Here is a 23,697-nt window from a genome sequence, read left to right on the forward strand (position 1 = left end):
CTGGGTCCCAGTGTTTGTCTGCACATGTGCTGAATGCTTGAATTTATTTGAGTCTACCTCAGGCTGAGAGCTGGCATATTAAGCTGGACAGTCCTGGCTTTATTCTCAGAGTAGTGGAAGGGTAAACAGAGATAGCTGGTCCCATGTCAAGGCTGTGATAAGGACCTGGGACCTGTGTTATTGCTGCTGTCTGGCCTGTTTCTCTCTTCTCTGCCGCTGCCTGCACAAAGCTGATGAACACTCATATTTAGAGCTGCAGCTGATGAACAGTACTTCAGTGTGTGTGTGTGTGTGTGTGTGTGTGTGTGTGTGTGTGTGTGTGTGTGTGTTTGTGTGTGTTTGTGTGTGCATGATTGTAATGCAAGAGACAAGATGACAGCAGGAGCGATGGAGGAGAGGGGAACATAACGGTAAAGCCACCCTGCATGTCTGAGATATGAGTGTGAACAGCCGCCACTCCCGTCTCTCGGCACTTCTTTTTCACTCTCTCACCCACTTTCTCCCTCCCAGCTGCCCTCCTCCCGTCCCCTGCCTGCACTTTCCAATCTTATTTCCTGTTGGCCTGTCTTCTATAAGCCTGTTCTGTGTCAGTATATCAGACTAATTCAATCTCCAGTACACAGGCACTCCAATGTAATGACCCATGACATTCAATTAATGCTCCCCCCCCCCTTTTTGGTAGGTTGGGTCTGCAGTAATTTTCTGTGTGTATGTGTGTTTGTCTGGTGTGTATGTGTGAATGCCTGACCTGATGTTTGTGTAATTTGAGAAAGCTTGGCAGTCGGTGTAACCTTAATTTGTTTACAGAGGCTCTAAAATCTTTAAAATGGCAATTTTTCTCATTAACTGGTGTGGGGTGTTATAATTTCCATTTCTTTCTCAACATCTTTGAGAAAAATCCAGTTGATTCCCTGGCTCTCTTTTTCAAAACACCCTCAGAAAACAATTATATTTCTGTGGTTGAAGTTTTCACACTGATGACATATGAAAACCCCTGGCTGTCAGTGTGAGCTTATTTACTGTACTCTCATTATTCCAGTCTTCCGGGCTTCACATTACAGACGTTGTCGCCTCTCGACCAGCTGTCACGCTTATTGGATTGGTGTTGAGAGATTGATGTATGTCCTTTAAGGGGCTGTGTGCACATCTGAGGCCTCGGGGTGCGCTTCCTGTTCACACACGGTGACTCGAATACACATGTAAACCTACACACACATAAACAAACGCTGACAAAGGGAGGGTGAGTAAAACTGGTGATGCAAACACAGTTTTGGACACACATACCCGCGGCATCCTGTTAGCTCTGTGTAGCCCGCAGCTCAAACACTATCAGTGTGGATTAGCATAGACTTTGAGCTTTCATAGTCGCTGTAACTGTAATCCAGCGTTGATCGTGTCATCAGGCACTTTGAATATTTAATCACCAACCTTACCTGGACAATCTACTAGTTGCCATCCATGCAAACTGATGCATTCTCAGTGGATTATGGACAGTACTGACTCATTCTACAGCTCATCATTTATGCTAATCATCCATATTACCCTCAACATGATTTTTCTGTCACTCTGAGAACTTCATTAGCCACACAAGGATTATGAGTGACTTTAATTAAAAGAGGAAACTTTTAAAAAAAAAATCCTTACAATTGCACTGTGGTGAAGGTCAGGTAGACTTTCTCTAATGAGGGAAATTCCTCGCAGTTCTGTCAAGTCACCGATTGTAAGTGTGGCAGTTTCTTTCTTGACAGCATCATCATTCTGTCACATCTGTCGTCCTCATTTCTTTCTGTCATTCTTCCCCTTCCCCCTTGTACTCGCCACCCTTTCACTATCATTTCTTCTTTCATCCTTCCTTTTTTTATACCTCACACTCTACCTCTGTCTTTCCGTTTCGGTAATAATCTAATTAAGGAGGATTTTTTTGCCTGCCCACTGTGTATAACTGCCAGTGGGGTCCGCCTGTACTTCGCTCAGCAATTAAGAGCGGCATTCTTTTGCTCCCATATCAGCTAATTAAGCCTTAAGGATAGCGAGCTGATCCTAGTCACACAAAACATCAGGAGGAGCCAGGAATGCCTGTGCTCTCCTCGCTCCTGGGACGCGCCAAAGTCGCGGATTGAAGAGTGGTTACCATGGTAGCAATGAAATGGTGTCAGATCCTGTGCAGAGGCTGACAGTTGATCCGCGTGTCGCTCTCTCAATGTGTGTGTGTATATCTGCTCATCTGTAACAGAGACAACAATGCTGCTCCAGGTCACCAATTGCTTTCATTATTATGACTCGAGCTATGAAGGCGATACAGGGGCAAAGCAGAGCTTGTCACAGTTCCTGGTTGGGTCCCTGGGTGGACTAGCTGTCATTTTGATTGATTACATTGCCAGCTCATGTAATGTTTACCTTGCAATATGTCCCTACTCAGCACTGCACAGCACACAGCTTGCCCCGTGGCCAGGACAGAGCACAAATTTATCTAGATATGTCAAAGTCAGTTGTTACCTAACTTAAATTTCCTGAATCATTTCTGTCCATTGAGGGATTGTTGAAGACTCAAACATTTCCTAGTTACTGCTTTTTTTTTTCTTTTCTTTTTTAATTTACCTGTTTTTAGTTTTCTTTTAGTTTAGTTGGCACATCTCCCAAATATATAACAGAGAAATTAAAATCAAGCTCTGATGTGATTATTGATCTGATCTCTGTAACCACATCTACCCAGTAATCAGAAATACCAAGACACTCTCTAAACATAATGATGAGTAGTAGACATATTAGCACACACACTCCAATGCTGTTCAGCTTCTGTGTTTTATTACTTTTTTGTTCCCGGAGTTATAAAAATCTTTTGCCCAGACACATTTTTTCTGTGTCACAAACTTCTTTCAGACTGATACAAGGTGGGGGCGCATGTTCTCATTCTTTTGTGACATCAAAGCAGTCACTTAAAATGGGAACCTGCCTCTTTAGAGAAAGTCTTCCCATATTCCCACAAGACCTTTATCATCTTTGAGTGTAAAAATGGAATCAAAATAGAAAAGAGAAATGACACATGACAGAGGGAACGCCATTAAAGCACAAGGGCCTGCACTGTTGCATTATTAACTGTTTGTTTTTTAAATATATCATCAGTTATACCATTGACAGTAACCAAGGGGCATAATGTTGTAAAAAAAAAAAGTGTTTATATATATATATATATATATATATATATATATATATATATATATATATATCAATCTGTTCCACTACATATACTGCCCATACTTGGGTGTGAAAATGAAAATGCTAATTTTAACCTCTGGAACTGCCTCACATGTGGAGGTTTATTAAACCAGTGCTGCAGGCACTTGCATGCTACATCTCCTACATAGAAGACATGTTCTTCTGTGGCACAAATTTGCATGGAAATTGCAGGAATAATGTGTGCCTATTTGCTAAATAGCCTTTGAGCTGATATTAGGCTGTGACAGTTTAAGTGTTCATTTAATGGATTTGAACAGTGCAGCTCACTCCAGTCTGGACAAATTGCCTGGGTTTTAGTATAAGTATTGGATATTTTATTAGGAAGCTTTACATAAGCTCTTAAAAGTTTTGACTCCCCTCCCTGATTTGTTTTCCATCTCACTTACCTCTTTTCTTATATGGGAAAGTGGCTCTGGTTTCTTGGCATCTCCAAATGGAACATGTTACCTTCTATGGTCTTGCCCTCAGTTGTGTTGACTTTAAATGGCTTGCTCAGCAAGTAAACAAAATTAAGTTAATGGACACAGTGACACTGCCTTTCCTTTCGTTTCTTTCGTTTCGTTCCTTTTTCATTCTGCAATTGATATTTGCTGTTGCTTGGTGTAATTTAAAAATGTTGTCTTTAGCTGAGACTGCACAATTATTAACTGTATGTTTACCTATTTTTTTTTTTTAAACATTTAAAGTCTTGAATAAATGCAATAAATGCCTTTCCTTACCTCAGTATAACCATCGATTTGTCATAAAAACATTCTGTGTTTTGTTGTTCAGTTAGTATATTACCATGTGTACACTTGGCATCCTGTTATGTTTACCTAAATATTGTTTCAAATTGCTTAAATGTACAATCAGATTTGACATTAGTCAAGATTTTTTTAGCATTTGTTAATGGCACAATGGAGTTACATAACCTCTTAGATAGACCAATATGTGTTCACTTGTAGGAGTCTTGGAAAACAATTAACTTTAACAAAGTAAACTCTGTATTTCAAGCTTCACATTTTCTCGAACATCATCCACAAGGACAATACACTGATTTCCTTTTTTTTTCATTTGATTACACAGATCTGTTGTATAAAGTAGAATCTGTTCAGTTCAGTAAATGTATGTAATATTTCAGTTCTCACACAACTCGTTCATTTCTGTTTCATCCAGGCTGCCAGCTCCAACTGTAGCAAACATAGGTCGATGACTGAGAACTCCGCCTCGCACGATGGACAAGAAAAGTGGTGAGTGTCAGTAAGCCTGCATTTAAAAGAACAATCCCATTTGCTCCAACTTGTTTAGATTATTCTACACATATAAGAACACCAGATGGTCATGTAATGTGGTATCAGATTCTCTGTTGTTGTTCGTGGCCAAAAAGATTGAAGGGTTTATTGCCTTCAGGTGATAACCGCCCCCTGTCTCATAAGTTGACACAGTGAGAGCAGCATTTTGCATGCTGATTAGTTTGTTTTGACGCAATCACTGCATGATAATTACTTCCTAGTAAGTGATATGGTTTTACATAATGAAGCACCATGTCTGCAACACAGTGCAGCCTGTCTTTTCATGTGGGTGGGACGGAATAATAATGATGGTCTGAGACTTGGTTCATATTCATCTTGACAAAACAATTGCACATGTTAATACATTTTAGCTGTTTAATTTGACCTTTGTAGTAGCAAAAGGAAAAGCATTGATTGATTTTTTTGATTTTCATGTTAATTCCTTACAGCCAATGGCTTTCAGACCAAAGCCAGTGAGGGTGGTGTTCAGAGGAAGCAGCTGCCCTACTCAGTGGAAACTCCCTATGGCTTCCACCTGGACCTGGACTTCCTCAAGTATGTCGACGATATTGAAAAAGGCAATACCATCAAAAGGGTCCACATTCAGCGCAGGGTCAAGGGCCCACCTAAATTCAGCACTCTGCCCAGAAATTTCAGTCTTCCAGGGCATGGAGCTCGGCCTGCCCCAAAGGAAAAGGACAGCACATGGTCTGGGACATCTACCCTGGGGCCCAAGCCTAAATCACGGGTGACAGAAGTCCAACAGATATTTGACTTCAGGGCAAGTGAAGGGGGAAGCCAGAGCAGCAGGGCGGCAACCAGTCAGGGAACTGGCTATTTTCCAGCTAAGCCCAGAGATGAGGTGGGAGCTGGGTCTCGGGATGGTGAAGAGAAATCTATCGGGGTTCAAAGTCGGCCGAACCTGCTCCGAGCATCAAGCATGCCCATCACCCTTCAACAGCGGAAAGGTTCTGATTCAAGTAGTCCAGACCGTACTGTGGGAACACCGGAGAGTGGGTCAACAGAGAACGTGTTCCGCGCTTCACCAGACATAACAGAGAGACGGTGTGTTCCCCAGGATCGGACAGGGCTTCACCAGCAGATCACGGTGGCTTTAAAGCGTGTCCGAGAGCTAGAAGAGCAGGTCAAAACCATCCCAGAACTAAAGGCTCAGATCTGCTCACTAAGAGAAGAGCGGGAGGAACTGCTGCTTCAGCTCCAAGCCCAGGCCCAAGCACAGGTTTCCATAACATCCTCTACTATATTACCAAGTCCTGTTTCTGGGACATATGCTAAGCCACAAGGACACAGACCTTCAGGAGGACTCAACTTAGCTCTGATGACTCACCCCACTGGAGGTTTAGAGGCTTCAGAGTGCGTGCCAGCAAAGCTGGTAACAGGGAATGAGAAACAGAGTCTGATAGACAAAAGTAGAGTGTTACAAAAAGAGACGGAGATAAATCAGGAATCTCTTAAGAGTTCCTTGGCACATGGAGAAATGGGTGGGTTGTCAGACAATGAATCACAAAGACAAACACATCCATCAGAAAAATCAGATAAACAAAAAGAGACATTAGTGAGTCCTCTGGGGCATGCGGTTCAGAAGCTATCACAGAACATTGCAGGGCAAGAATTAACACCACTTACGGTGGCTATAAGAGATGCAGCAACTAGCAGTATTCTAGATGTTAATGCAGCAAAAGTGGGACAACCCGTAGACCCAGACAATATGCATACGCTGCAGGTGAAGCTTCAGGAACTGGAGGCTAAACTTACCCAAGCTAGTGATGAGCTGGATAGAACTAATTCTCTTTTGAAAGAACAGTTAGAGGAGAATAAGGCAAAAGAGCAGAAAATACTGGAACTGAGCGAGGGAGTGAGAGTGGAGGTCTGTACTACAGAAGTACACAACAGGCCAAGAAGAGAGAGTATCGACACAGGGACAGAGACAGAGAGATTAGATGTTGCCAACCAAGAGACAGAGACAGAATCGCCTGGTACAATAGACCAGGGAACAGACACAGATAGAATCTGTATTGAAGTGTGTGCACCCAGACCCAGGACTGGAAGTTTAGATCCCGGGACAGCGACGGATGAGGTTGACACACATGAACACTTGACAGAGATGGGGGCAGAAGCACCTGCTGTCAGCCCACCAAGACCCAGAGCCAACAGCATGGAACGGGGCACAGTAACTGAGAGGATCGCCACTCAGGATCAGATGACCGAGACGCCCGCAGCGGAAAGGGTAAACCAAGTGACAGAAACAGAGGGAGAGACGGTGACAGACCATCCGCAGAGGCCGAGGGCAAGCAGCGTCGACCGAGGGACGGAGACAGAGAGAGTGGACACCGTGGACAGGGTGACAGAGACAGAGGCAGCACAGAGGATAGACCAGCAGACCGAGACAGAGATAAACAGACGCCACGATAACAATCCAGCCAGAGGTGTCGACGCAGGGAGTCAGATGAGAGAAAGCACAGGCGATGAAAATTTAGAAGATGTAGCTCCTGTGGTCAATGAAAGCGTGGCTGTGAAAGTTGTCACAGAAAGTCAAACTGCAGTTGAGCAAACTGTAGTTTCAGATAGTGTAAGCCAGGAGGCAGGCCACACCAGTCCACCTGCTGCAGCAGGGGGAAATGCAGAATCTAAGATGGAAACAAAGACTGAATCAGAAACAAAAGAAAATGTTCCTCCGAAGAGTGAAGTTACAGGAACTGTCGAAACAGAGCAGATTGCACTGGAGACCGTGGAGAAGAAACAAAAGGAAGAAGGTGAGATTGTTTGTGCAACAATCAAAGAAACTGTGGTAACCGACATGGTTGTAATAACAACAGAGAGCACATCTGTGAAGACTGTAGTCCCTGTAAGACCTCAGAGAGGCCGAAAGCTCTCAGCAGAGCAGGCACAGCCATCACCTACTCAACTTCAGGCTGCACCTGTGCGGCCTCGTAGGGGATCCAGTGAAACTCAAGCCGAGCAGTCCCAGCCCCAGACAAAAACCCAGCCCCAAGCACAGGTACAGGGTCCATCTCAGCCTGAGGCCCAAACCCCAACAAAGCCCTCTGAACGGCAGATAAAACATCACACCCCATTGCCCTCTCAGGTTGAGGACCATACCCCGGTGAAGACACCTCCTGCAGAGTCCAGTGAGAAACAATCAAAATCACCTCCTCAGACAAACCAGGGCCAAGTCCAAGCCCAAACACGGCCCAAATCAATTCAAACCCAGGCTCAGCCTCAAAGCACTGCACCTAGACGTGACTCCAAAGAGCTGAAAGCATCACAGAAGGGATCTAGTGTGTCACAAACTCCTCGTCGTGGATCAGGAGAAGCCCAGGCCCGCATAACTCGCCAGGGGACATCTGACACCCAACCTCAGTCTCAGGGCTCTCGTAGAAGTTCCACTGAGGCTAAAACTCCTCACAAAAATGATGGCGATACTCAATCACTGCGCAGAGGCTCCAGTGAAACAGCCCAGCGCCGTGGATCAAGTGAAGCCCAAGCATCACGTCGGGAAAGTGGCGAGACCCCTCAACCTCGCAGAGGCTCCACTGAGTCACCGACATCACCGGCGGCTTTGGGCCAAGTCGTAACCCGTTTAACAGGGCTTCTGGGGGAGCAGTGGGCCCAGCTGGGCAGCAGCTCTGGAACTCAACAGACGGCCAACCAGCAGGAGACCCCCAGCACACAGAAACAAACGGCAGGGAAAAGAGCAGAGGCAGGCAAAGGAGCAGTAGCCAAGCCGGCGGGGAAGGCAACCCCTGCAGCAACAACAGGCAAACCAGCAGGGAAGCCTGGTCCTTCCAAAATGAGCTCTATTCAAAGTCAGCTGGTCAGCTCCCTCAGTGTCCTGTCTGCCTTCTACTCACCAGGCCAGAAAGCTGCTGCTGCCAGCAAACAGCAAGAACAAGGTAGGTCTGTGGTTCAGTTTGGAGCCCATGGCTGATACTCGGCACACATCTGTGCATTTGTCTATCACATACCTGCTTAACAATTTGTTAGTGTAACTTTGTAAACTCACTGAATCCATTCATCTCTCTTTTCACTGAAATCAACCATTCACAACTTCTCCATGAATCTTAATTACAACATGTCCTTTCTTATCTCTGCCAAGAAGTCTCATGATTAGTGTGTAAACAGTCTTGAATATTAATTCCCCGTCATTACTCCCCTCTCTTGAACAAGAGTGCCTGCAGAAGAAGGCAACCATTGCCAGAATCATTTGACAGATTTCTGTGGTGTTGCTTGTAAAGAGCTTTGTTGTGGTTCAGGTAGAAGACATATCAGCACACAGCTGAAGTACGACACAGACTATTACTATCAAACTGACAACAAGGTGGTGTATTCACAGCAATCTGGTCTGCTTGTAGCTTCTCTTTACTGCAACCTGAAACCGCCACTCTTGTTCTATTATTTAGAAACACTCCACTGATGTGCTGTCAATTATGTCTTGTGGTGCTCCTAGGAACATTTCTGTATCAACACAAGTATGATTGTGTGCATGATTCATTTTTGTAGGGCCGAAGGGTGTTACTTCACTTCTTTTTTAGGACAATTCTTTGGAGTATATCGAACTTCCCTCACAGGAACACAGACTTCAGTGCTGACGATACCTGCACAGCCAAATTTTGTATCATCATTTTTATCCAAACTTTATGATAAATGCGTTTATTAAAACAAAATGCAGCAAAACACAACAAACCTAAACTACTGATACATTAACTAGAATATAGTTTGACTCTGAAGTTTAAACAGAAAAAAGTAAGGAAAAAATATTTGGTTTAATTTCCCTTTTTACTGAATATTATATTAAAGGCTACTCGGTACTTTGCTAGCAGTCTAACAACACTTGGTTATATGGAGTTGTTTATTTAATTTCACAACTAACCTGCTAATATTCTCCCAATTATTCTAAATGTTCTACTTTGCTCTACTAAGTTTACAGTTCTCTGATTTCCATCAGTCTATTTTGCTGTTGCATCTAACGCTGATGCTTCTGTTACATCATGTCATGGTCGCATCTCTTTTCATAAAGTTAGTTTGAGCAACCCATTTTTCTGTAGTTTAGGGGTGGAGCAAAGCAACGGCACAATCAACACCATCGATCACATAAACATATCAATTTGCATTTTGTACCTCAACCTGACACAAGGAGGTAAGATGACTGTGCTCTGTCAAAGAGTGGATTCACCTGGAGAACAAGCTGACGGGAAAAAAAAAGCTCACCCATGATCATCTTAATTGTAGATTTTCGAATGTAAATTTGCTTCTTCATCACCCCCACGTTAAAAACAATGTATGCATCCGCTGCAGTATAGTAGTATCGTCTAGCTGAGGAAAACTGTAAACCACTTCACATGCTTTTTGGTTTGCAGCACATTTGCATCTCTGTATGCAATATATACTGGGTTTAAGTATACATTAACTACTAGCTCTCATATCCAAGAGTGGACAAGCACTGGTGAAATGAGACGGTTCAGTGACCTCCAAGAGTTAATCATGTATATATTTAGTGCTTCACACAGTTGCAGTACACAGTCAAATGGAGACTCAACCTCAGACTCTGACACACACACACACACACACACACACACACACACACACACCAAACAGGCGATACCTCTCTTCCCTCCCTTGATGTCTCACTGTTCTGTTTCTGGCCCGGGAGCCACTCTGCTATCGCACACATATTTTATGTTCAGAGTTCATTTCAAGTTCAGTGTTGGGAGTACAGTATACAAGAGTGGCTCATGTGCTTTATGTATTTTGTGTATGTGTGCGCATGTGCGCCTGGATACAGTACACAGTCTGTGCTCTCTTGAGAGTGTTACTTTTGAGTTGGTGGTTACTTTCTAAATCTCTGACACCTGAGAACCGGAGCCTGACTTCTTTAACGTCAGATTACACCTCTACAAACACTGGAAACAGAAAACGCTACTGCTGTTACTTTGAGAACTGGAGTTGAGCTGTGGAGCTTTGTATGGACGAGAGAAATATCTCAGAGCGCCTCAGACACAGTGAGGGAAGGTTAATTCACACCGTTGTTTTATTTATTAGAAGATGGCGAGAGGTTGTATTAAAATGCCAACTATGTTCTGAGCTTCCCATATCTGTGAGATTGCATCTCCTGAGAGATACTGGGATCTAAAAGCTTTCTCCCTCCTCCTCTTCTTCTTAGATGGTGGTCACTGGAATCTTTTCAGTCAGTGGTTTTTGGCTCAAAGCCACATCCTTATGTCCTTGCATAAAACATTACAGAGCCTCTGCACCATGTCTGCTGTCAGGCTCAACTAAGACAGCCACACTGGGCTTTGAGCCAAGGGGAGTCAGCAAAAGGAGCCCATGCAAAATCAATTATAGGGCAGTTACATACATGAGTAAGCCTGACACTGTCAAGGTTGTATATTGTCAATAAGACCTATAATCCTGATCTGTGTATCTTGCCCTGGAACGGCTTTGGGTGGTCCTGAATAACAGTTATGTGATGCCAGATCAGGTTTACTTTTAATAAACTTGTTGTTTGCTGGCATGCACTTTGATCTAATTGTATCCATATCACACTTTATAATCCTGAAATACTTAATGACCTCATATTAGCAATCCTATTAAGAAAAGTAATTTGTCTAGACAGTGTGGTGCTATGCACACAGTGTTTGTTCATTGTCTTTGTATAGACTATGCAGATGGGCCCCTTGCTTCCAATTTCTCTGCACAGATTAATGAACTTGCTTGTAATTACATCCAGAGGTTTGTCAGTGCGGGCTCAAAATGTTTTTTTTTAAGAGATACACATACACTGACAGGCTGGAACACAGAAGCACACACAGAAACAAGCAGGCAGACTGTATACACCCACACGACATGAAGACAACATGTGCAGACCATATGTGGTCTCATGAGCTACCAATCAGAGTCTGATGTATTGCTCTTTCTCGGCTTTTAGACTTAAAGCTTACTTTACCTATAGGTTCAGTTGTTTTGGTTGTCTTTGCTGGATTCACATGGTGGTGAATAAAAATACAAGGGCATAAAAGACATATGCCTCTCATGGGGACCTTTAGTTGAATTTAATGAAAAAGAACCAACAGAGGCTGCACATCTGTAGATTTTTCTAGAGGTTATTCAAGTACAGCCAGGGTCACAAGAGTAAGAACAGATGGTGTTGTGAAAAGTACCCAAACATCATACTAGAGAAAAAGTCGAGATATGTCAAAATATGACTTTGATAAGATTGAGCTGCATGCCATATGGAAAAACAACAAAACAAATGGCAAAAAAAAACCCCAAAAAAACCCAACTGATTTATTTAAGATTGTGCAACTTTGACTACAGCATGGTGTTTGCAAAGTTACTAGTTGAAGATATCAAATAAAAGAAGTGGAGTAAGAGAACAGACGTGTCCCCAGGTGCAGAAAATGGATCCATCAGTGGAAACAAAGAAGTCTTGGGAATGGCACTGCAGGTTGTAATATGTCAGTCAAAAATCACACATAGGTTTCCAGTTGGGTTTGAAATAAATCTGGATCCCTTTCCCTAGTTTTTCATTTACATTTCTCTTGAATTTTCCGACTCATCAATAGCAAGCGTCAGTATGGTTGACGTGAGTCTGAGATCCTGCATGTAGTAATGGCTTAATAAGGTTCAACATTGGCGAGCGACTTTAAACCTGATGTTTTCGTAATCGCTGAGCAGCTGGCAAGCAAACCTGCTACATTCAATGATTAGATGTAAGAAAATGAAAAAACGACACAGAATATGAATTTCCAAGCGTCGTGCATACACACACACAAACAGAGCACAAACACATTCACTCTCAAATTCCACAAAAGCCTAATGATTTTCTTTCCCACCCTCCCATTTCTGTTTTCATCTTCCTCTCTCCCTCTGTCCTCCTCTTCAGCAGGTCTCAAATCCATTATGAAGAAAAATGGTGTTGCCGACAAGCAGGGGAACAAAGGAGCCAAGAAAAACCTCAAGTTTGTTGGGGTGAATGGAGGGTAAAATATTCTTTTTAATAAGCATCCAAGTTTGTGATTTATATCTGTGTGTGGGCTGCAGTGTGTTTTAGTGCATGTTTGACTATTTTTTTTTCCATTTCTCTTATCAGACTTCAGCATCATTATTGCAGAATATCAATAATTGATATTCCTATTTAATCTTGATTTAAATTCAGAAATTCTTCAAAAAAATTAATTACAAATCTTCAGTTTTCCGAGTTGTCGATTTAATGTGTTACATTTGGTGAAAGTGGTTTCAGTCGGATTAGCCAGTCAGACAGAAAACTGTTGAAAATGACTTGTTGCCCTTAGAGGTAGAGTATATCAAATAATACCTGGATTTGGTCCTTTATAATGTACAGTTAGGCTTAATGCTATTGTACATGAATACCTCATTAGTAGTAACTGGTTCACCATAGAGATTCTCGCAAACGTGTAAAAGTGAATGTTTTCATCCCTAAATTATAGTAATCCATGGGCAGCAGTTTGAATCCTAGCCTCCCCTCAGAGTACAAATTGAAGATGGATAAGTAAACGAACCCTCTTTTCGTTAATGATGCAGCATTCTGTAGTTAGCCGAGTGTGACAGCTCTTCACCCGAGTTTGACCACAGTGACTGTGAACAAAGTCCAGCCATGTCTCACACATCTGCTTCACGCTGTTAGTCATCAGGACTCATTTGAAGACACACTGCCCTGCGTTCGACCTCAGCGCTGCTACCGGGAGTGTGAATGTGTGTGTATGAATTTATGTTGTACATAATGTGATGTGTGTGCATATTTCTGTCAGTATTGATGATCAGTGCTTTGTGCAAGTGTGCTTAAGTCAGCGTTTGCTGTGTGTGTGTGTGTGTGTGTGTGTGTGTGTGTGTGTGTGTGTGTGTATTTGAGTGTGCCCATAAAAGCTTATGAATTTCAAGTAAGCAGGTGGTAGTGGTTGGAAGATGTTTCTCAAGGGAGGGAGATCTTTCTATCTGTGGCTCGTCTGATTTAACTTTCTGGTAAACATGAACCATCTGTAAACACACACTTGTGTTTGTGTGACTTGACAGACATAAATACCCTAGATGCTAAATTCTAAACGAAACCATAACTGCTACACTTGTGTTCCTAACTGCTAGCTTACACATTTAAGCAGGACAAAAACAAAACTAGGCCGGAAATAAAAATTGCTTTTACCTTAAGAAGCGGATACTGTACACGGACACTATTGTAGACATTTGACCCTACAATGCATGTTCTCAGGGAGAGCAGCCCAGTAGCTCCCCACTGCTCTTAGGATGGATGTAATACTAGTATACAAGTAATAATACAAGTTCCCTACTTTGTAATAAATATGATGTATGTGACAATATAGAAGCTTCTGTCACAGTTACACAGAAAGGACCCAAATGCAAGAGACGCTGGCAGGGAGCCAGTGAAACAAAAAGCAAGCTTTAATCGGTTGAAGATAAAACTGGCAATTAAGTAAAAATGTAACAAAAGTAACGCAAACACTAAGGACAAACCAGAACACAAATCAGTAAACATGGAACATATGAGGAACAGGGACAGGAGCACAGGAGGCAGGTGGATGAAAACAGGCCTGACATGAGGTTGACAATAGATGACCCATAGAGGGACAGCACAGGCTTGAATACAAACTAAACTCACAGGGGGATGAGGTGCAGGTGGTGAAACACTGGGAACAGGACAGTGCTAACAAGGCTGATGTGAAACAGATGTGAAAAATCAGGCTGGTGAGGAGTACAGGAGGGAAACAGAATGCTAGGACACATGGGTGACCAGGAAATAGAGCAAGACACAAGGATGTTACTACAAAATCAAACAGGAAACTAACAAACCAAAAAAACCCAAACCATGATATCATCCTCCTCTACAGTTACACTTTAATTCTTTACTTCTGAAATGGAATGATGTACATTAATCAACATTCAGACGAATGTAAATGCATCTGAGTTTTCATTCTGATGTTAATGGAGATCATAGAATAGATGAAAATACAACATGTACAATAACTACACTGTGATTAAAACATATATAACACAGTTGCATAAGAGGGCAGATGATCAGATGATACGGGTGGATAAATATAGCATCATTGTTCACGTTTTTGGCTGTAAACAAGCCAATTCCTGGCATTACACTTGACAGTGATTCACTTCTCTGTCAAAGCACCAGCAGCCAAGACCATTTGCAAGCCTACTGGTTCTCTTTCTGAGGTGAGAGACATTTTGTATAAATTTGTGCTCAGCCTCATTTTTGTGAAATCCCAAAGATGGTCTAAAGAATCAGAAATGAAAATTAAGTGGATTGTACAAAACTTTAAATTGTTAATTTTGCCTCTCATCACTCGAGAAATAAGTAGAACAGACAATGTTTTGGTCCATCTAATGATACATCTGTTTCTTATTTTCTCAGTGCAATATTTCCAGTGCTCCTCATTACTTGTTTTATTTGCCTCGTGGTATTACCTCCTGCATATGAAGGAAATGGCTGCCATTAGGAGATCTATTTTATTCCTGCATTCCTGCTCTTACATTCCTGAGCATCACTGCTTTATGACCCACTCGCCTTCGCTATGTGTTGTCAGAGCTCTGGTGAGGTCTATTCCTTTCTCCCTGTTCTAGAATGACCTGCAAACACAGCCTTTCTTTCAAAACAAATAACACATTATCAGTAAGTATTGAAAGGATCCACTTCTTCATGAACGTGCAGATCAATAAGTTATATAAGATGGCCCACTTCTAGTCCGTCTCCTTTGAGTCCTGGACAATAAATATCTCTCTATTTGCTCGACTCCAAATAAGATTGACCAGATGCTATTTACAATGAGACAAACATGTCAGACAACAATCTTTTCTCTGACTATCTTTAGACTTCTGCCCACACCAGGAAGTGGGCTGCTGTTTGCACTTCTTCTCTTCAGATGGTCCGACTGGTCTTTGCTCTCCCTTGAGCTCCTCTGGAATCCAGAGAATGCTGTGTGGCCCCTGAATGCCTCTTGTGGTGTGCTGTCTCGGTGTGTGTGTGTGTGTGTGTGTGTGTGTGTGTGTGTGTGTGTGTGTGTGTGTGTGTGTGTGTGTGTGTGTCTACAAATAGGCATGAATCAGAGGCATTCAATATGAGACTTATCTGATCACCAGCCTCACAGAGTCTCCTTCATGATACACCACAGTGATCACACACGTAATATATATCGTGGGCCCTTCCCCGCGGAACAAGGTTGTGTTTTGTCCGAGGTTAGCATCTGTGAATGTGCAGACATACCTGTGGACCTTCATGTATATGTTTAACTGTGTGAAGGATGTTTTGGATATGTGGGCCAAGGTTGTGTTACACAAGCATCTTTTTCATGTCACACTTGAGGTGTAGAGGGGAATGACCCGTTGGTATTTATCCTGCCTTGACCTATGTTGACTTTGCCACTTTCATTTTAACCTTCGCTGATGATGTGGCTGCTTCTATACACGGCTCATTCTTATACACATGCTCACTTTTCAAATGTTCAAAAATCTCAACACCCGTATTTAAGGCAGACCAGTGAATAGATGAGCATCTGTGTTTTTAGCAACTGCCTTTTTTAAGACTTGTTAACCTGAGTTAAAATAAGCACAGGCTTTGAGATGAGAGACATGAAAGGTGCGAAAATGCTAACTGATCTCCAGGTTTTAGGACTCCTGTAGCACTCTGTAGTCATGAAACACCGGCCAGAATATGCAAATGCTGCCTTATAGATGTCGTAACATATGGCACTTGCTTGTGTCCCCCAGCTATGAGACGACGTCCAGCGAAGAGTCCAGCGGAGATGAGAAGCCAAAGATAGAGGTGGAGGAGGAAGACAGCTCAGAACCAGAGGTAGAGAAGGAAAAGGAGACGGAGCCTCAGCCAGAAGAGAAGCCTGAGGAGGCAGCAGAGAGCCAGCAGAAGGATGAAGAGGTCTCGGCTGAGGGGGAAGGAGGTGCTGCAGCTGCAGAGAAGGAGGTTGAAAGAGGCCTTCTGGATCCGGAGATCAGCCAGGAGCTCCTGGAGGAACAGGCTGAAGGGTGAGACGGACAGAAAAGCTTCACTTGTAGATGTGTGTTAGGGATTGCACGGAATGCTCACTGTTGGCAGACAGCGACGAACACATGAGGCAAGTAAAAGACAAAAAGGCTCAGGCTCATCTTCTCTTGTTCAGTAATGTGCATTTCAGCTCCAAACCAACTGATCACTATAAACGCGCTCTCCATCACAGTGAGCGAAAGAATAAAACGCCCACTATTTACAGTCATTTCTGCCACTAGGGTTCCCTCAAGCAAAACAATGAAAACAAAAGAGTTTTGTGAAGTAGCGTGGGATCATGGGAGTTGTTGTCTTCATTGTTTAACAACCACAACTGCTGATGGAAAATCTGACGTGGCTCAGGCAGAATTGTCTGCGGAAGATGTAACGTATTAAAGTTTTATTCATGCTATGTTTAGTCACACTCACCCATTTCCCTCCTCACTCTCTGAAGTGTCAGCTGATGTTTCCCTGGAAGTCACAGTGACGGGCGAGCAATACAGTACACAAGGCGACAAAATTTATAACAAAGTCTTGCTGTTTTTAGACAGATATATTTACATATATACATACACTATATATATCTATGATGCAAGGAATGTAATTCAAGCACAATACAGCTGTATGATGTACAACACATCCATAAGGGTGCCAGTGTGACATGGGAGGTCAGGTGAGCACAAATGAGTGTTTTGTGTCCGGCTACAGCCTACATACTTTGATACTTCAGTATACAGTGGGACGCGTGCACACACACACACACACACACACACACACACACACACACACGCACACACACGCACACACGCACACACACACGCGCACACAAATCCAATTATAACACACTCATGCCTACTTACACTGCTTACCTCTTAATATCTTTTACGGACTCGCTGCCTCACTCACACACTGCAAGCCTCTGTGCACACACACAGGTGCACACCTGTTTCCACACACACTTTCATGTATAGTAAGCTCCACGCAAACACACACGTCACCATAAGCTGCTCTCGCTCTTAACAGAGGTCCCAGACGCACACTTAATTCGATAATGTAGCAGGGGTCTGGGACACGATGACAATAACCAGCAGTGGCGTCCTCCCTGTTACTGACTGATCACTTATCTCTCCCAGCCATGTGGACAGGGCCGAGGGCGCAGGGGCCAGACAGTAGATGGGGGCCCTGTGAGGCAGCACTTATATTAACTCATCACTCAACACTTGCCCACTCATGCCTATGTGTGCGCGCTTGTACATACGTGGGTTATATTGCTGCGGCACGGTTCACAGTGAGAGCCACTCCAGTTTAGTGCTGCCTGAGTTGTGCAGTATGACTCTGCATGATCGATGAGCAGCACGAACACTTGGTGGATATTATCAGGCGGTGAATCAGTGTAAACGGTTACCGTCGAGGATTGTGTGCGCGATCAACGGGCCAGGCTGCTGACTAATGTGTGTGTATGCTGTGCAGGGCCCCACAAGGCATCTTTTATCTTTTGTTTTCAGCCCAGACAGAATTTACTCAAGAACCAAAGCATCTTGGCCCATGTGTTGTGCAGACTTGACGTTTTTTTTCTTTTTTCCACTTTAAACCTGAAAAAGCAGTAAAGAAAACAATTGAAGGAACAGATGTGGAGTGCACTGGGTTAAATTTGGATATTTTCGCTTACATATACTCCCGGTTCACTTGAAAGTTCTTGAATCTAAAAAAATTCTCAAGAGATTGTTGGGGTCAAGAAAGTGCTCCTTACTGTGTTGTTTGGTCTCTGTTTACAGGGAGAAAGTTGACAAGAAGTTTATAGATGCCTGCCTTTATGTAAAAGACCGTATGGAAGAAGTTTCATCCCCGGACAAAGAAATGGTAAGTGGTTTCTTTTGGCTGTGAAAAAATGAAATTAAATGGAAATTAAAGTTTACTGATTTTTATGTGTGTGCTAAATGAAGTTAATTGAAGCAATAAATTCCTCAGTTCATTAAATGTTGACATCTGAGTTCTCCTGCGGCAAAATCCGTTCTTCTACTGACTCCAGTGACACAATTGGTGTTGCTTCAAGAGCTGCGGACTATTCCAGCCTGGATTCAGCCTCTGGCTAGCCAGGGGGCTTGCTGCTGCTCATAAACAAAACTTGTTCTCTGCTGTATCTCCAACAACGAATATGGCATCCCCCAAAAAAGAGTGCAGACAAGGTCATGGTGCAACATGGACACCAAAAAGAAGCTGTTTTACATTTTGTTGCTTGCAATACATGAGTTTTTTTCCAACTTGAGGGGGCGTTTTTACATAAAGTTTCCCAGTTGGAAAAATGTTTCCAATTATTCCAACACCGCATGAAGGCACCATGCATGCGATCCTTTAAGGCACTGCTGACATGACTCAGCAGCAGGAGAGCTTTCCTGGTCAATAGAGCACACACTGAGAAATGTATTGCTTCAGTCGATTTACCACCAACACTGATTGGACATCCACATATAATGTGGCAGAATTTCCTTTTGATGTTCATGGTTGTCTGTTTTCTTTCTACTTCTGGAAAAACGATGCATCACCTCCTGAATTCAGACTCAGAGAGAGTGATATTTGTTTAGGGAAAAAGCGTCAGCAACCTTGTTGATAATCTCTTCGAGCTCTTTGACTTCAGTGAGTAGAATAATGTAGAGCTGTGTGGTTTACAGTATCATTCCTCAGGCTGAAAATGTAAGCTGCTCAACAGCTCAAACAGTAAAACGTATGTCTAGGAAACAATAAAAACACTGCCTTTTACATTCACATCTTTTCCCTCCCTCCCTCTCCTCAGCGTCAGGTGTTAGTGGTGCTCTACCAGGAGTGGTTCAGGGTCTCCAGTCAAAAGGACTCGCAGGCCGATACTGTCCGACTATACCTCCGACAAGTGGGCTTGACCACGCCCACTCTCCTGCCATACGTTGTGAACCTGACAGATGGCAACGGTAACATGGCCCTGCACTACAGTGTGTCACATTCAAACTTCCCTGTGGTCAAACTGCTGCTGGATACCGGTGAGATGCAAACACACACAGCTACATGCAGGACAGAGGAGTACATATTTTACTTAGTTAAACGCTGGATCTGTGTGTTCAGGGCTATGTGAGACGGACAATGTGAACAAGGCAGGCTACACTCCGGTGATGCTCGCTGCGCTGACGGCCGCTGAGACCCCTGATGATCTGGAGGTGATCCAACAACTGTTGAAACTGGGTGACATCAATGCATGCTCCAGACAGGTATTTATATATACCTGCACAGACACACTAGTTCCCCTGAATTTATTGACTCGAACGATTTCCTGTGTTGTCTGCTGTTGTTTGAAAGGAAGTTGTGTTTCAGGCTCAGAAAGTCTGGGAGTTGAATAAATCCACTGGGGAAATTAGGGCATGTGAGGAATTTTTTTTGTTTTATTTTTTTTTACAAGTGGGTCACTTAACAGAAATAGACCAAAACATCAGCTTTTTTGTCCTGACAGCAAGGCCAAGTTGAGTGCAACCAAAACAAAATGTTCTCTCAGCTTCTTCTTCCTCTACCACTATCTCCCTCACCCTCAACCCTGCAGCTCCGTTCATTTATTTATCTCTTTATCTCCCCCTCATACCTGCACTCATGCTATTCTAACTCTCTTTGTTCCTCACTGTTTCTCCAGGCGGGCCAGACAGCACTCATGCTTGCGGTGAGCCACGGCCGCGTTGCCATGGTGAAGCTGCTCCTGAGCTGCGGCTCGGATGTGAATGCCCAGGACCGCGAGGGCTCCACGGCGCTGATGGGTGCCTGCGAACACGGACACACACACATCGTTCGTCTGTTCCTGGAGACAGGACGCTGTGACCTCAGCCTCACGGATAAGGTATTCTGTTGTACTGTAAAGTTGCAATGACACCATGTCCTGTAGAAGACGATGGCACAGATGGTGAGATGCCTCCTGGTTGTAGAGTGTTGTCCCATCTCTCTCTCTTTTTGGAATGTATGAAAATGTTTGTCCTTTCTTTTAGCAGGACAAGAATTGAGGCATTGTTGGTTTTCACTTCACTGCATAAACATTGTAGCTCCACTATAAGCGTACAGTCCCATGGGTGAACTGATGCCTCAGTGTGCTGCCAGGTTAGAATATATTACGACGTTGTATGAAAATGCAGAGTGCAGCTCATTGCAGAACAAATACACTCACTGAGAGACCTGTAAACACTGCATATGTAAAGTGCAGAGACAAAAAGCGACATAATAAAAAAACTGGCTTCAGAAGGGGTTCACCTCCCACCTCCAAAGTAGCTGATTTCCACATGGTGCAGGTGGAAAGAAAGAAACTGCACCAGACTTCAGCAACATTAGAAACAGAGTCCCAGCACATATTTCAAGGCATCAAACATTTGATATCATTGCCAGCTTTGTCGGAAAAGATAACAATATGTAAGAATTGGCCACATGTTGAATTCATACAACAAATATGAGGCAGCATATTAACAGAGGGGAACTAACTGGGGAAGTGTTGATGTTTGTGAGGCAGGCAGAGAAGTGAACCATGACTGCCCGGGGCTAGCTGGTTAGCAGGTTGACTTCAGTAAAAATCTGCAAAAAATTACGTCATCATGTCAAAACAGTTATTTCTTCACATTCTGGTGACAATTTCAGTGACTTTTTTTTGTGTTTTTCCTTCAGCAAATAACGCCAACTACAGTGGACAGATGTTTTTTCACTCACAGAACTAAATGTACAATAATATATGTTAGAAATTAGACAAGCTAAATATATCTATATCCAGATTTTACTGAGAATACAAGTGTAACATTTATTCTAGACGCACTTGGTGCATTTTGTCTATCCTCTGCCATTTGAATTTACGATGCCATATCTCGAAATGACATAGAGATACAAAGATAATAATCAAATGGAATTGTGGACAAGGCTGTGGGAATCTTCCACCTGGTGACTGGGTCATGGCGCTCTAACTTAAATGGTTGCAAACATTTTCCAATTATCTGTCAAGTATAGTGAACACCATGCATGCGCCGCTCCTTACTGGCTACATGTAATGTACGATTCAGCACGCGATTCCTGGTGCCTACAAACTGTGGAATATGTCACTAGACACTAGGCTGGCCCTGCGGACAGCGCAAGGTGCCATGTAACTGCTGCCTTGACCCACACATAGAAGATTGATTGTTCAACCTTGTACATTATTGATTTCTCTAGACTGATGATTCCCATCTGCAGTCTAAGGTGCCCATGTCAGAATTTGTCCATATCAAGACTGGTGCCTTTCTTTGCCAACCCCCCTGCACACAATCCTGTAATAACTATTGTGAACGGGTGGAAAACCTCCGTGTTTGAGAGGCTAAAAACAACCATTTCATTTAATAATCAACTATATAAAAAAATAGTTGGTGGATATTTTATATCGTCAAATACTGTGTTCTTGACATTTAGCTTAAATCATGAAGAGTCTTCAGTATACCAGTACAACAGATGTAGCCCAGATTAGACTGTAACATGTGGATGAATGCATACAGACGTATCCTGCAATCATCCTGGAGCTCAACCACGTGCCTCTGGCTGATCATATGCTGTATGACTCCATGACAATACATGAGCACACACTATATTTAGTGGTAGCTTTAGTGGTACGGGGGAAAAACAAAAAACAAAAAACAAAACGTTATCTCCATAACTGGGTAAATAAGCAGCGCTTGCAAGCGATTTTGAATTATATGCAAGCAAGTCAAGCAGTCTACATCGAGTGTAATACAGAGTGTGTCACACTGTTCTGAGACATCTGTGTTCCCATGAGACAACAGGTCTCTCACAGTATGCGGCCCTGTCTGGTCTAGTTTACTGTAATTTCTTACAGCTAGCCTTTGATTAGAAGCATAAATAGGAGATGCAGAGATGATGAGCATGTGAGAGTGGTACAGGAAGCACTGCCAGTTCAGTCAGCCGGGAACATTTTACTGCTGCAGTGTGTGTCTAAACTGATGTCTCAAGCCCATCTCAAACTAATTAGAGATGAGTTTGGAGGGCTTTCATTTTTGAGAGATTTGTTCTCCCAGTGGCATGCTCGGAAGAATGTTATCCGCAGGAAGCAAATATAGATTTAGCTTTCTCACTTTTGATAAGTGCTGGTATAGCCTGATTCGTTCCATAAGTAATGAGCGTGCTGGATGTTACGAGAGACAGCTGTAAATATCTGAGCTGTTGACGAAGACAGCAATTGAAAACGAATCTGACAGAATCAAGGATTTGTGAATCTACTGTCAGGAAGCCACAATGAAACAACACAGAGGGTGGATTTTTTTCAATGTTTGTTTTACCAAGTGTCCAAGCATCTGTTAGAGCAGTTACAGTTCATGATTGAGCCATTGGTAGACAAAACTCATGTTCGAAGGAGGGCTGTGCAAGTGCCCTCTTGGATGCCCCCTTGGTAGATAAAGCGTGACAAAGTGCCCTGTAGTTGCCCCTCCTGTGGACATAATATGAAAATATACCACAACTTACACCCCCCACATACATGTGGTGCCCTTTTTATTTTATTTCTGCCTCCCTCAAACATCCTGAGTCTGTCTTTGGACAATGGACAGACTTAAAGCTTGTGTATAATATTGAAATTGGTTGTTATACATGAAAAAAAGCTAGTATAGAAACCCAATTACAGAATAAATGTGTGTAATTTAAAGTTATGTTATTTAAGGACATGTCGAAACATTGCATTTTTTCATTTTGCAACTTCCTTGAGGTTCAGTTTTCATTTCTGCCTGAGACAATGCCGTGCTCACACTCTAGTTAAGTTTAGGCACAAAAATAAACAAAAACTGAGCCACACTCATGTTTTGGCCTGAAATACTGTTTTTTTTTTTTCCGTTCACCACAGAAAGCTTAAAATTGCCCCGACATCTCCTTAAAAATATCAAGCAGTGCCACGCTTACAAATCTTAAAATGCCGTGGTCCTGTGCTGAAAAATACCGAGTGGTTTCAAGCTAACAAATGTTGAAAAGCAGTCTCAAACTGCGGAGCCTTCCTGCCTGTAACTCCACCACCACCCCCTCCATCTTCAGATGTGACAGTCAGGACATGAACACGTAATGTGATACGACACATTTTGTGGGAATGTTTATATGGTACGAACGCGATGACGTGGACAAATGTGAGTG

General features: G+C 43.0%; 1 protein-coding gene across 11 annotated transcripts in view; it reads left to right on the forward strand.

The window, feature by feature from the left end:
• The window catches only part of kank4 (KN motif and ankyrin repeat domains 4), an 81,908-nt gene that overhangs the window by 53,376 nt on the left and 4,835 nt on the right, over positions 1 to 23,697 (forward strand). For 10 of the 11 annotated variants that reach the window (XM_037115723.1, XM_037115728.1, XM_037115726.1 and 7 more), the window contains 8 exons: positions 4,393 to 4,466; positions 4,958 to 8,422; positions 12,412 to 12,508; positions 16,281 to 16,553; positions 18,327 to 18,411; positions 19,343 to 19,562; positions 19,645 to 19,787; positions 20,201 to 20,401. In XM_037115723.1, coding sequence (XP_036971618.1) covers positions 4,451 to 4,466; positions 4,958 to 8,422; positions 12,412 to 12,508; positions 16,281 to 16,553; positions 18,327 to 18,411; positions 19,343 to 19,562; positions 19,645 to 19,787; positions 20,201 to 20,401 — 4,500 coding nt within the window. In that variant the 5' untranslated portion in view covers positions 4,393 to 4,450. The remainder of the gene's footprint in view (positions 1 to 4,392; positions 4,467 to 4,957; positions 8,423 to 12,411; positions 12,509 to 16,280; positions 16,554 to 18,326; positions 18,412 to 19,342; positions 19,563 to 19,644; positions 19,788 to 20,200; positions 20,402 to 23,697) is intronic. The other variant, XM_037115732.1, reaches the window with a different exon arrangement.

This window comes from Acanthopagrus latus, chromosome 11 (genome assembly GCF_904848185.1).
Source record: "Acanthopagrus latus isolate v.2019 chromosome 11, fAcaLat1.1, whole genome shotgun sequence".
Taxonomy (NCBI): domain Eukaryota; kingdom Metazoa; phylum Chordata; class Actinopteri; order Spariformes; family Sparidae; genus Acanthopagrus; species Acanthopagrus latus.